A 14,739-nucleotide genomic window follows, 5' to 3' on the forward strand; every position below is an offset into this window, starting at 1 on the left:
GTCCATTAATGTCGAATATTTTTGTAGGGTCCATCGCTGGCCCCTGATGTGGCCGCTCTATCAAAAACTAACTGGGCTCCCATGGTCGGGAAGGGCTTACGATCAAGCATCTCAGGTCCTGATAGGTCAGTGGCCTGACCAAGTTTACTCGGGTGACAGCACCATGCATCTAATTGATGATTACTCCCACAAAAAAACATAAATTTCTGGAAACGCATTCCAAACAATTTCCGAATCGGCTATCCAGCAACAAAACAAACACAAAACTGCAAGCCTATGAAAGATGTGTCCCTTTTCTCATCAATTGTTTGGAGACAACAATATTATTTAACACCATCTTGGTTTTGTACATGGTCTTTAACATATAGTAGAAGGGGGAGAAAAGGAAAGAAAGTAAACTAAGGAATAGCATGCCTTCAATTTCAGAAAGCATCAGACTGGTAATATATATACACAAACACACGATACAGCAGTGAAATAGAGCAAATTTATTTGGATTAGACTTCTACAAAGCAATGCGCGGAGTAAAGCATCCAATCGGCCTCAGTTGCTGAGAAGGCTTATAGGATGAGAAAAATCTTGGGTCCAGTTTGAGAGATTCTTCATAGCTTTCGAGTTTGGAGACGATTTCGTCAAACTGGAATCTGTTCGCCGGGTTGGTGGCCCAGCACTTGCTCATGAGATGGCTGAATGCCAGAGGGCAAGATGCAGGTAGAGGTGGTCTGGCATTCTGCAGCAAGAATAAAGGGTAGCAAAAATATACAATGTCATTAGTCGATAGTGACAAGAACGCTAATCCTCTGGTGACCCTATTGGAACATCTCCTAACGTTAAAGAGTCAACGAGCAACAAAAAATAAAATAAATAATAGGGAATTCGAGAGCTAGGAATCAAAATCGTTACCTTGTGAGCCACAGCATAAGCAGCCTGCTCGGGAGTCATATCATGAAACGGGATTTGCAACGTTACTAACTCCCATAGAACAATGCCAAAGCTGTACACATCGACTTTCCTTGTATGATTTTTCCCTTTGATCATTTCGGGAGCCATCCAACGATATGTACTGGTGAAACCTTTTCCGCTACCACTCTGAAACTCCAGGCATGAAATTCCGAAATCTGCTACCTTAACAGACAGGTCTTCACCAACAAGTATATTTTCCGACTTTAGATCCCTATGAATGATTCCCTGGGAATGAAGATAACTCATTCCACGAGCAACATCAAGAGATAATTTCAGCACTAGATCATAAGGAAGCAAATTAGACTCTTGTTCGTGGAGAAATTTTCTGAGAGAGCCGCCTGCCATGTACTCAGTGATGATGCAAAAGACAGGAGGTTTCTTGCAAGCAGCTACAAACTATGTAACGAAAAAAAAACGATCAGTTTAAATTAGCAAAAGTTAAGGTTACTACAAAAAGTTTGGATAAAGAGAGAGCTGGACAAAAATTATGAAACAAAACTATGAACATGTCCTTTGCAGCATTTAACAGGATTCACCAGATCAAAGTGGTCTTTTGCTGCCAAGAAAAGAGAATGGATTTCTTTACTGTTTTCAGGTAAAAAAAAGCTGCACCATCTATCATATGTTTAGTAGTTTTCACGGAATCAATGAAAATATAACAAACTTGAGTTACCTATCTATGCAGAGAAAAACTAGTTATTTTGCTACACAACAAATTCAGTCCCAAATCACATATACCTAATATTTATGCATCTCTAACAATCTATTCATTAGAAGGCAAACCATGTTAGCCTTAACTATTTGGGATTGCAACAGGGATCCAAGCATTCCCATTAAAATTAAACTCAATGTAAGGCTTACACTAATAATATTCAATTAGATACTTAAAGTCACTTCTAATTACATAAGTAGAGGTTCCATTTAATTATGCAAGCAAGAAAACTTTCTTAACTAGGGCTTAAGACTCAAAAACATAACAAAAGGACCACTGCTTTGAAAAGGCAATGAAATTGAGGCCCCAATGTAATTAGATTGTCAGAGAAAATAGCTGCATGTTTCCTCTAGTTTCCAACACAGAATAGGCTCAAGATAATGAATCATGTTTAGAATAGCCAAGGCAGGATGAAATATAGCTCCACTACACAATGACTGCCGGTTATATCATTAGATGATGATCAAATAGAGTAGGTCAACTACCTCAAAGGAGTATCCTGATTGTGTGGTAAAGAAATGAGATCGATTTGACCAAAACAGTTAATGACAAGTGTAATCTTCTGAGCTGAATGGATGATAGCCATGGCAGATATTTAGAGGGCAACAACTAGTAGATTCACTAAAAACCTTAGCTTCTTGTATCCAAGTGAGATCTTTATACGTGGTATTAAAGGATCAAGAAAATGGATGATTGCTTTAAGGAGGTGTGACAACTACATAATTCAAAAAAGAAGGCACTTTACGTTAATAATATTAAACAAAGAAGATGGATAACCTAGTTAATTACAATCCAGCAGATGGAAAAGGGATACCAGAAATTAATTAAAAGTGGAACTTTTCTTGAACGTTGATTAAGGTTGATCAAGAAAAGAAGAAGAAGAAGAAGAAGAAGAAGCTTTTCTTTCACAAACAAGTAGGGACAAGTGGTTACCGTGATTATATTAGGATGACGGAGGTGAAACAGCAAAGAAGACTCTGAGGTGAACTGCTGCTCCAGAGCAGCAGCCATGGCGGGGTCTTGCTCAGGCTGGCTCATCAGCTTAATTGCCACCTCCCTTCCCTTGTATCTGCCATGATAGATCCGGCTATGTCGCCCTGTGGCAAACTTATTCCCTATGAGTAACTGTGACATATCTGCGCTCCATTGTTCTTGCAAGCCCCCTTTGATCTCTCCGCCAGAGGACACCAAGTACTTGGACCATGACACAGCCCTTCGGTACTCACCAAGAGACAACCTTCTCTGCGTCCGGCCACGCGCCATCGATTTATCCTCCTTAAAGCAATTGAAGACCTTCATCTGGTACGATTGTCAAATCAACAATAAGCCCCCAATTAACCACTGTTCCACCAGCTACTACTAAATTAACCGCCTCAAAAACTGAAATTTACTCCATGAAGAATCGAATCAAGCTCAGAAAAGAAGCAAAACGAGCAAATACTTTCACTTTTCCGGTCACTCAAGCCGACTGCAGCGACTACTATCTCCTCTCGCCTACATTTCGCAGATCCTAGGGTTATCGATACGATCCGGCACCCGGCAGCTCCATAATGCCTCGGCGGAGAGCATGGATAAGAGGAACCGATCAAGATGACAGCTTTGCGTCAAAACCAAGAAGATATGTCCGGAAAGTTCATAGATCATCCAGTTAAGTTTGCGAAGATTCCAAGGAGCACAGCTATATCCTGTGAATATGCTTTGGCTTTCCAGCTTTGTTGCTCCGCGAGAACAGAAAGGACCAAGAAGTTGGAGAGCTTAATTAATAGAAAGCAAGGCTCTAGGGCTGAGGAGGGGACACTGGGAGTAACGTGGGAGGACGCCCGGCATGGCGGGCAATAGATCGGCAGGATTAGACGACGAAGGGTGAGATGGATACCGAAGATACTGAGAATTAATAAGATTTAACACAAATTTATTTTGCTCCACGTATTTTTTTTTATTTCTTTCATAATTTAAAATATTTTATTTTATCTCCGATAAAAATAAAATATCTTAACCTTATGGTCTTTTCTTCTCTTATATATAAGTCAATAAATTAAATTCCACTAAAATTTTTCTGTCGTAATATTTTGTTTTTCAATTTCTTCTATTGCCACTAAAGAAATTAAATGTTTACATTTTTAATATTTTTTTTTGTTGGGATAGTTAATGAAATATATAACAAATAAAATCTTTATAATTATAATATTTTTATTAGGATAGTTAATAAAACATAAAATAAAAATATCAGACAAGTAAATAAAAAACAAGAGTTCTTTTAGGTTCAAACTCGATGACGTGACGTAATAAATTTAAGAATAAGGTTGAAATAGGAAAATTTCGGAAGTACACTGATGATTGAACAATGCAATAAGTAAACACAAATAAATTACAATTCTACTCTATTTAATTATCGTCCAATTATGGAGGGATGCTTTATTTTTGTTTTACAAATTATGAAGATAAAATATAATAATTTAAGCTTTTATAAGGTAAAATATAAAGTGTATAAACTATATAAGGGACAAAATAAAATTCTCTCCCTCCTGTAATCAAATTTTAATTGATTATTAATAGGATGGAAAATTATTTTTAAACAGTTGAGTAGAAAAAGAGAGAAAAAAAAGATGAGTACGTAGGTAGTAATATCTTTTGTATATATTTTCTCTATTATTTATGATGCAGGAGCATCTAGCAGCATGATTAGTTTATATCCTTCTGATACAACTATATTTCCCTCCGAACTATGATGAGAAGAACTCGAGGCTACCAACTTCCCTTTTGGGCCTTGAAAAAGAACTATCGGGACTACCAACAAGGAAGATGACCAACCCATGATCTCCTAACGCGATTGGCATGGTTGGATTGTAGCACTATAGTTCACTCGAATTGGATCATCAAAATTCTAGGTTTGATCTTTTAACCTTTTCTTTTATTTATTTTAAATTTTTAGAATTAATTTTCTTTTTATAAAAATCAATTTAGATTTTATTTTATTTTTTTTTAAATTTCTAAATGTGAGTTTAGATTTTATCTTTTTAGTTTTTTTTAATTTTTCAACTTTTTCTTATTTCTTAAACTATTTAAACAAGGTTAGGGTTTTTGAAAAGAAGAAGTTTTAGTTTAATAATATTTTTTACAGTGTCATTTATTTTCATATCGCTTGTTATTCTTTCAAAACAACAAGTTTTAAAAGATTATTTTCAGCATTCACGTAGTCGAACCAACGGATTCAATATTACCCGCAGGATAATCGTTATCCTCCGACGTTAGTTGGTATCAAAGCAGTGCTCGTAGGATCGATAATCGCTATCCTGTCCAATGAGTTGATATGAGCTCTCATATCCAATGAATCGTCGTCGTGGTCGTGACAAGCAGGTTCCGACTGAGAAAGTCTCGCACCGTGATCGTAGCACCTGAGACAAGATACTTGAAGATCTACAGAGATAAGTCACAGAGTTATTCCAGCGTCTAGCAGTGCAAGATCTTGAAGATCATAAGGTACGTGGTCAAGATCATGATAGGCAGGTTCCGATTGAGGAAGCTTCACACTGTGATCATAGTGTCCGAAATCTTAAAGATCTTAAGTTCTTTTCTTTTTACTTGGATAAACTTTTTCTTGAGAAAGATATGGACGACAAAATTGAAATAGTCAGTGATTCAATTTATGATGAAGACAAGACCGAGTCAATTAGCAAACTAGTATATGACGACGTACTTTATGATGATGATTGTGAGATTTTGGTCATATGTGAGATTCTAGATGGCAAATTATCTAAGAATGCAGTGCATGTTCCATCAGAAGTACAACAACCACCCAAAGATTTGGCTGAGTTAATGTTAGAGGATCTTCCTCCCGTTCTACTACTTACGAGACGACTTTTGATTCATCAGCACTTAAGGATTTTTGATCTTCAAGACACTATCCTGAACTCAAGGATGAGTTATTTTCAACTCGGGGCGCTTGATGCAGGAGCATCTAGTAGCACGACTAGTTAATGCCCTCCGATACAGCTATATTCCCCTTCGAACTATGATGAGAAGAACTCGAGGCTATCAACTTTCCTTTTGGGCTTTGAAGGACTATCGGGACTACCGATAAGGAAAATGACTAACTCGTGGTCTCCTGACGCAGTTGGCAATGAAGAGCGGTTGGATTACAAAATGGAAGCACTATGGTTCACTCGAATTGAATCATCAAAACTTTAGATTTTATCTTTTGACCTTTTCTTTTATTTATTTTAAATTTTTAGGATTAATTTTCTTTTTTAAAAATTAATTTAGATTTTATCTTTTTAGTTTTTTTATTTTTCCTTTCTAAACATGAGTTTAAAGTTTATCTTTTTAGTTTTTTTTCCGTTTTAACTTTTTTTTATTTCTTAGACTATTTAAATAGGATTAGGGTTCTTGTAAGAGAAGAAGTTTTTGTTTAATAATATTTTCGATAGTATCATTTATTTTTTTATCTCTTGTTATACTTCCGAATCAATAGGTTTTAGAAGATTATTTTTGACATTCGCAATCGAACCAATGAATTCAATATTACTTACAGGATAATTGTTATCGCGCCCAGCATCAATATTATTATAGATAACTCATTAAAAGACAAACTAGTAGGAGTAGATAAGATTATAACCTTTAAGATAGTGATAGTAAAAAAATTATTAACATACTTAACATATATACACTTTAAGTAAGATTAAACGAAGACATCAAACATAGATTTCTAAAATGTATAGATGAGATAATATAAAAATTCTAATAAATGAGATAATATTAATAGAAGAAGATTTAAATGAACATATAAGAATAAGAAATGAGAAATATGATAGAATGTACGGAGTTATGATTTTGGAATAAAAATGAAAAAGGAAAAATTATATTGGAATTCGTAATATCATATGAATTGATAATAGCTAATACGTTTCTAAGAAAAGAAAAGGATACTTAGTTATGCTCAAAAGTGAAAATAATAATTCACAAATTGACTTTTTTATAGTCAGAAAAAGATAAATTTTTTTATAAAGATTGTAAAATCATCCTCAAGGGTCTATCCATTAGAAAATTAGGCTCTTCGTCCTCAAGGGATCCAAAAGGCACTGATATCCATTTTGCAATGGAAAGGGTTCAACAAGTATGCTATATATGCTTCACTTCATTAATGTATCAATAATTACAATCGAACATGCATCTTATCTGAAATTATGAATATGTGAGTTTATAGTTGTTCAAAGAGGATTTAAAGATTGTTCATATTACCTTCAATTAAAATAGCAACAAGCTCACCCAAAAAAGACATTGAAACACACCATATATAATTTTAGAACATGGAGGAACAATTTAAATAAAAACCTAGGAAACATGGATGGAACAAAGTAAGAAACCATGAATGATGTTCGAGTGAGGAGACGAGGGGAGGGTACGGTTAAGGCATTGAGTTCGACGTCTAGCAGTCAGGCACTAGTGTGCATGAGGTGAGTGTGTGAGAGTCGTGAGCATAAGTCACAAATTAGGGATTTTAAACTCTAATTTGGGCATAACAATCGATTGCTATGTTGTTGGTAGTCGACTGCTATAGCAATTGACTATTAATAACATAGCAATCGATTGATATTTTTTATTTAATAAGTTTAATCAAATTTATACTTTTAAAATTGAGATTAAACTGAATTAATCGATATTCTTTTATTAAAAAATAAAATAAAATTTTGAATAACATAATCAATTTTTAAAATTCAGACAATTCATTCGGTTAATTTGGTTTAACCGACATTTTGCTCACCTCTATTTGAAGCATGCTTTCAACACTAGATCTACGCTCTAAACCTTCAAGCCTTTTTTGATGTTCTCTCTTCACTCTGTAGTCATTTTTGTATGGGGGACACACCATATATATTAGACTAGACATAATTATTTCTGATAATAATATAGAATAATTATATTTTTACCATTGTTACCTAGACAAATCATATCATATCTAGAATATGATAAACTTTTATAATTAAAAACTTTCCCTGAATAAAGATTTAAAGATTACCTATCATCACTATCAACTGTTTAGCCATATGTACGATATACATGTCAATATTAGTTCTATATTTTATTTTCCACTATAATTTTGAAAAATCAAATTATAGTTCTTATAATTTATCTGAATCCTCTCTTAAGCCGCTAAAGGACCTGATCAAATCCAATTTAATTCAGCTCCAATAAATTAATTTGATCTAGTCAAAATAATTTATTAAACTCATTATATTCCATTGAAAGAATGAAGTTATACCCTTAATCGATTTGAAAGCTTATCATCAATAACCATATCCTATGAGTAATCTAACATATCACCTCCATCGATCAATGAAAATAGGATATTGTGACTAAAATACTCTTATTGGATATTCAGAATCACTCAACTTTCATTTTATCTGATAATCTCATGTGTTCGCATCACATCATTACTTCAACAATTAAAGTTGAACTATTGAGCTCAAATTTTACTACATATTAGAAAACTCATGAGATTATGATCATGCTTATAATTAGGTGATCGATTTCATATTGTAAATACATGTTCTTCATGATTTCACCTTAATTCCGAAAATGCTAAAATATTGATGAATAATTTGACCTAGGGGTGAGCAAAAGATTAGTTAAATTAAATTAACCAATCGAACTGATCGAATTCGAAAGTTCGATTCAATTTATTCAAAAATTTAGTTTTTTATCTCAATTATTTTGATTTATTCTATTCAGTCTCAATTTTGCAACATCAGTTGACTGCTAAAAAAGATTGATTAATTTGGTAATCGACTGAATTAATAGATTTTTTATTAATTTAGTTTGTTTGATTTTCATGACAAAATTCGATCGATTTGATTTATCCAAACAATTTGTTTGATTTTGATTTAAAGTTCATTATCCACTAGTTTAACCTCATCCATTGGTATTTCAAAGAACTTCAAGTTAGTAATGAAAGTTTATTATCCACTTAGCTAGGATTGAGGTGTTATGTACGATAATCAAGTAAAATTAAATTTGTGTGGTCAAATCGTAATTCTAATTTCACATGATTCAATTCAATACATCAAACTATTCTCAATTAAATTCTCCATGCTTATTTATTGATCATGGACAATGATTCTTTGGATTGAATTATAAATTGAATTTTTCTATGTTTAACAACTTAAACAATCAATTTATAATGTTGACACAATCCATAGACACACAATGCTCAAAAACATTAGTATTTAAATTTTCTCCAACTTGTCTTAGAGTAAATGAGACATGTCTGATACTGCTTCACAAGCTGCCACACATTTTGCTTCTACTGTAGAATCGGCAATACAAGATTGCTTGACACTCCTCTAACTAACGAACCACACCCAATGTGACACTGACTATGTAGACTCACAAAAGTCCCTATGGGTGCTAAATCTGAAGTAGAATAAACTAGCATATATCCTCTAGTTCTATGAAGATACTTGAGAATATATTTTACAGTAGTTTAATGCTCTAGCCCTAGATTCGACTAATATCTATTGACAATCCTAACAACATAATAGATATTTGGATGAGTACATAACATAACATATATGAGACTTACAATTGAGGCATAAGAATCTTGCTTCATGTATTTTACTTCACTTGGTGTCTTGAAACCTTGTTTCTATGACAAAGGTGAATTCTATATTTGAAAGGTGTTTGACCCTTCTTAATAATACCTTGCATAGCAAACTTTACCAGTATCTTCTCAATGTATGAAGCTTAAGATAAGACAATCCTCTTGTTCTTCCTATCCTTAAATATTTGGATACTTGGAACATAGTTCACTTCTCCCAAATTTTTCATGTCAAACTATTGAGCCAACCAATGCTTAATTGATGTTAACTCACCTACATCATTCTCAATAAGCAAGATATCACCACATATAACTTGAGAAAATCTACGTTGTTGTCTTTGATTTTCTTATAGACACAAGGTTCGTCGAATTTTGATCAAAACTATGTCTTTATAACCTGATCAAACCTGATGTTCCTAGACCTAACGCTTGTTTAAATTCATAAATGGGCCTTTTCAGTTCACACACTTTATGTTCTTGATTCTTTTGGATGAAACCATCTAGTTGCATCATATAGATACTTTTATCAAGATTTCTACTAGGAACGACAACCTTGACATCAATTTTCCATACTTCATAATCAAATTGAGGTACAATGAATAAGAGGATTTGAATAAACTTTTGCATAACCACAAGTGAGAAGGTTTCATCATAATTGATTCCTTCTCACTAGGTATAATCTTTTGCGACTAATCTAACTTTAAAGATCTCTATCTTTCTATTTATTCCTCTATTTATTTTGTAGATCCACTTACACCCAAGGGGTTTCACCTCATCAGGCGTATCTGTAAGATCCAAGACGGAGTTAGTGTACATGAATTTTATTTTTTTAGTTCATAACACTCCTCTAATGTTCATATCTTCCATAGCTTCCTTATATGAAGTGAGATCCTCCTCTTGTTTAACGGATATTACCTCAAAGGACTCTTCATAGAGTTAGAGGGTCAACAAACAACTCTCTCACTACTTCTAAGATGTGGAGGCTCTTAGTTGATTGGAATTGATTGTTGCTTTCATTATTACTTGATCAACATGTCCCTCATTTTCTGTTTTAATATATGAAGATGATTAAACAATGGGGCCACAACAAATTGGTGGACACAACAATGGAACCTCCACTTGGGGACCAACAATCAATGGTGGTAAAAATATGAATTCAAATTGAATTTGCTTAGTGTGAATCTCTAGACAAGGATTCTCTTTCAAAAGAATCCTACTCTTTGATTCAAGTTTATCTATATATCTATCCTCAAAAAAGATTACATTTGTACTTATAAATATCTTTTTTATACTGAGGAATATAGAAGTAATATCCTCTCATTTCTTTTGGATACCCTACAAAGATGCATGTCTCTAATCTTGATTCTATCTTATCTATCTTACCCCTAAGTGCATATGCAGGGCATCCTCATATCCAAATATATCTTAGATTTGGTTTGCGGTCATTCCATAACTCTAAGGGTGTCTTAAAGATAAACATAGAAAGGACCATGTTCAATAAGTATATTGTAATGTGTAAATCATGTCCCCAAAAGGATGTACTGAGAGTGGAGAAGGCAAGCATAAATGTGACAATTTTCAACAAGGTCTTGTTTATCTATTCTAGGACACCATTCTATTGGGGAGTGCCTGAAGTGGCTCGTGCACTTAGTCGGGATGAAATCCCATTTTTTTAAAGTTTTTCCATTTCATTTTTGAATTTCTTAAACTCTTCAAAGGCTTCAGATTTGAGAGACATTAAGTAAACATAATTGTATCAAGAGTAATCATCAATGAAATTAATGAAGTACTCATATCCATCTCTAGCAGGGATACTAATTGGTCCACATATGTTAGAGTGCACTAATTTCAAGATCTTCTCGTTGCCTAATTCCTTTAGATTTAAAGGATCTCTTAGTCATTTTGCCTTCCAAATAAGATTCACATACAAGTAGGCACTCTACCTTTACTCACTTAAAGGATCATCACTTACTAGTCTTTGAATTCTATTAAGGTTATATGAACAAATCTTAAATGTCATAAATAAGTTTTATTAATGGAAAATAACTTATGTGTTTGTTAGATGCAGTGAGATACAATGAATTGCCAATAAATTTTAAGATACATAAATCATTACTTAAATGTTTTTTACATATTGAACTTTATTCAAGATAATATCAATTGTCATTTGTGAAATGACATAATATCCTTGTTTAAATAATAAAGTAACAAAAACTAAATTTCTAGTAATACCTAAAATATAATAACATTGTCTTAAAATCAAATATTTCTTATTTGAAAAATAAAGATAAACTTTTTCATCAACTTTCATAAATATCATTGCTCTTGTGCCAACCCTAGAGTATGTTCCCATTTCATTGAGTTCCTTGGTTATTTAGAACCCCTGAATCTATATTATCCAAGTATTAATAAGATCAACCATTGAGCAAGACTCAATAAAAGATAACTCTTCATTACCTTGCTTTTTTAGAGGTAGGTATTCTAAATAGTTTTTCTTCCAGTGACCTTTCAGTCCACAATAAAAGCATTTCTTCTTAGCTAGGCTCGCCATCTGCTTTGGCTTCTTTGTCTTTTGTTGTGGGTCATTCTTGTTCAACTTCTTCCTCTTATTGCTTCCTTTATACCTTTTAGCTTCGAAGAGGATGGTCCAATAGAAGTAACAACAAGTATACCACCATTCCTAATCCTAACAACATTCCCATCATTTTGGAGTTTCTTCATCAGCTCTGTCAGAGACATGTTCAACTTATTTATATTATAACCGACCTTGAACTATGAGAACATTTTGAGGAGAGTCTCCAAAGCCATGTCAACCTAAATCTCTGATGTAATCTCAACCTCTAAAATCTCATCCACGGTAAACTAAACGATCAGTGCAAGCATACGATCTCTCACGAGCATCCTAGATTTCATGCACATGTTCATGATAGACCTTAATGGATGCTTGGCATGCTTGACGTCCTTGATGCTTCAACATTTGTTGAACATTTTTCAATATCTTAGTGATACTTTCCATATTTTGATCTTTCTACTATTTATAGTAGATTTGAGATAGATTCTAAAATATAGCAATGGAACATTACATCAAAATTGATGCATTTGTCATAAGCCTCCTTTTGTTCGGTCATGGACTTTGCCATTGACATCTTAGGGACCGAGTTTAATTAACATAAATTTATGATTTTTGACAGCGAGAACAATCATTAAATTACATTTTCAATGAATATATATTTTTCTAACCAATTGATTTTTTGTAAAAACTAATGATCCATAAATTTTCAGATGTTTTTCTAAAAGAAAATAAATTTATAATGAGCTTTGCATGTATTATGCACGAGTAGATCCAACAATATAATTATAACCTAAAACTCCAAAATAATAAATACACTCCTTTATAACAAGTAAACGTGATTTATAGTTAGATTCCCCACTAAATTCACTACATCTAGCATCTCATGTAATATTTATTTAGTTTTGTTTGATTTTGACTATAATTGATATTACTCGAATATTCTATAGGAAGTCCTTGCTGTTGAAATACAATCAAAGTTTCACATTAGAAATACATGGAAAAAATCCTGGGGTTATAAGATAGAAGATATCTCATTGGTACGGGGTCTTTTGGTAAAATCCAAAAATAAAATAATAAGAGCATGGACCTGAACAATATCATACGATTATGAAAATATATATGGACAATACATAAAGGGAGACCATAGACTTACTAAAATAATACATCTTCTCTTCTCTTGCTTAATATCTTAATTAATTAATTGAGTTTTGAGTAATTCTTAAAATAGTTCAATTGTTAATCATAATATTTATTTTTTATATTAATTAAAATTAGGAGGAATAAATATTAAAAATATGCATTATAGTATAATTCCGTGGTGTATGAGATCTATGCGATATCATAAATTAATTAAAGTAACAAAAGATAATAATTAAAATAAGAATAAATTTATAATCCATCCTATGGTAAAATTATAATACTATTTAATTGAGCCACAGGTTGGCCAAATTCTTTAATCGTTTATAATTATTCATCAAATTTCTAATTTTCTATTTCTTTAGTGTAATGATCACCCTCCACTACATCCAAAATAGAATCCATCATTCCAACGACTCCACACGATCAACATAATCATCTGTGAGGAAATAAATCAAAAAGTTACAGTTGATCACTATCCACTCGCCTTGCCACTGCAACTGATCAAATATATAGGGAAACCCTCTAGCTAGACATCACCACTGGACTACGACTAAGATGACTTGATTGGTATCTATGTCTTGATTGGCTTTTGGAAGATAAAATTAATTGGAAATTATAGAGTCATAATCCATCCCCTTACTTAGAGGCTTAAAAAATGAAAATAATATAATTACATTGCAAAAATGTTAGAGTCATGTATCGTTCATTAAACTAAATCATCCATCCACACAATCATGTATCGTTCTTATCCCAAGTGGTAAGCATGGAAACACCTGTTGCTTGAGGTTTCGAGTTCGAATCCTCTTAGCAACATATATTTGTTGACTGAGGTACTGTGCGATTCATGTGTTAGCTCGGCTAAAGTGTTGTTTCGGCAGTATGCTCTTATCAACCTAGTGGTACCGTGCCTCCAAAAAATCCTTTAGGGGATTTTCTGATATGGGGCCGTTTCGGCGGTGGGGTCGGTCACTATAAAAAGTTTACCCACTACAGTTTTGTTGAAGTGTCTTATCCCAAGTGGTAAGCATGGAGACACTTGTTGCTTGAGGTTTCGAGTTCGAATCCTCTTAGCAACATATATTTGTTGACTGAGGTGCTGTGCGATTCATGTGTTAGCTCGGCTAAAGTGCTGTTTCGGCAGTATGCTCTTATCAACCTAGTGGTACCGTGCCTCCAAAAAATTCCTTAGGGGGTTTTCTGATATGGGGCCGTTTCGGCGGTGGGGTCGGTCACTATAAAAAGTTTACCCACTACAGTTTTGTTGAAGTGTCTTATCCCAAGTGGTAAGCATGGAGACACCTGTTGCTTGAGGTTTCGAGTTCAAATCCTCTTAGCAACATATATTTGTTGACTGAGGTGCTGTGCGATTCATGTGTTAGCTCGGCTAAAGTGCTGTTTCGGCAGTATGCTCTTATCAACCTAGTGGTACCGTGCCTCCAAAAAATTCCTTAGGGGGTTTTCTGATATGGGGCCGTTTCGGCGGTGGGGTCGATCACTATAAAAAGTTTACCCACTACAGTTTTTTGCCCCCACGGGCGGGGTCAGCTGGTCAGGGCGTGGATGCTTGCAGCATGAGGTGGGCGGTTCGAGGTCTCATGGTTGCATTTGCGATAACATCAATCTGTGCCATGTTTCAAATTCCTCGGCCACCACGCCCTGGTCAGTCCCGCATTCACCGTGATTTACTCCCTCTCATACTTGTGGGGCCGGGGTGAGGGGGCCGCTAGGTTGGCGGTTCCAACCTTTTGCAGCATATAT

The 14,739-nt window shown here is 34.0% G+C and overlaps 1 protein-coding gene across 2 annotated transcripts; it reads right to left on the minus strand.

The window, feature by feature from the left end:
* Positions 1 to 297: 297 nt before the first annotated feature.
* LOC141846301 (serine/threonine/tyrosine-protein kinase HT1-like) lies at positions 298 to 3,522 on the minus strand. 2 transcript variants are annotated; one of them, XM_074734316.1, is made up of 4 exons: positions 3,117 to 3,522; positions 2,609 to 2,974; positions 904 to 1,359; positions 298 to 730 (listed from the first exon to the last, which is right to left on the minus strand). In XM_074734316.1, exons 2-4 carry the CDS (start codon positions 2,972 to 2,974, stop codon positions 506 to 508), a joined length of 1,047 nt encoding a protein of 348 aa, XP_074590417.1. In that variant the 5' UTR covers positions 3,117 to 3,522; the 3' UTR covers positions 298 to 505. The 2 variants fall into 2 exon arrangements, with proteins under 2 accessions (XP_074590417.1, XP_074590416.1); XM_074734315.1 differs by having other exon boundaries at positions 2,609 to 3,522.
* Between the last annotated feature and the right edge of the window lie 11,217 nt (positions 3,523 to 14,739).

Source organism: Curcuma longa, chromosome 15, assembly GCF_044706935.1.
Source record: "Curcuma longa cultivar G26 ecotype Majalengka, Jawa Barat chromosome 15, ITB_CL_G26_1.1, whole genome shotgun sequence".
Classification (NCBI taxonomy): Eukaryota; Viridiplantae; Streptophyta; class Magnoliopsida; order Zingiberales; family Zingiberaceae; genus Curcuma; species Curcuma longa.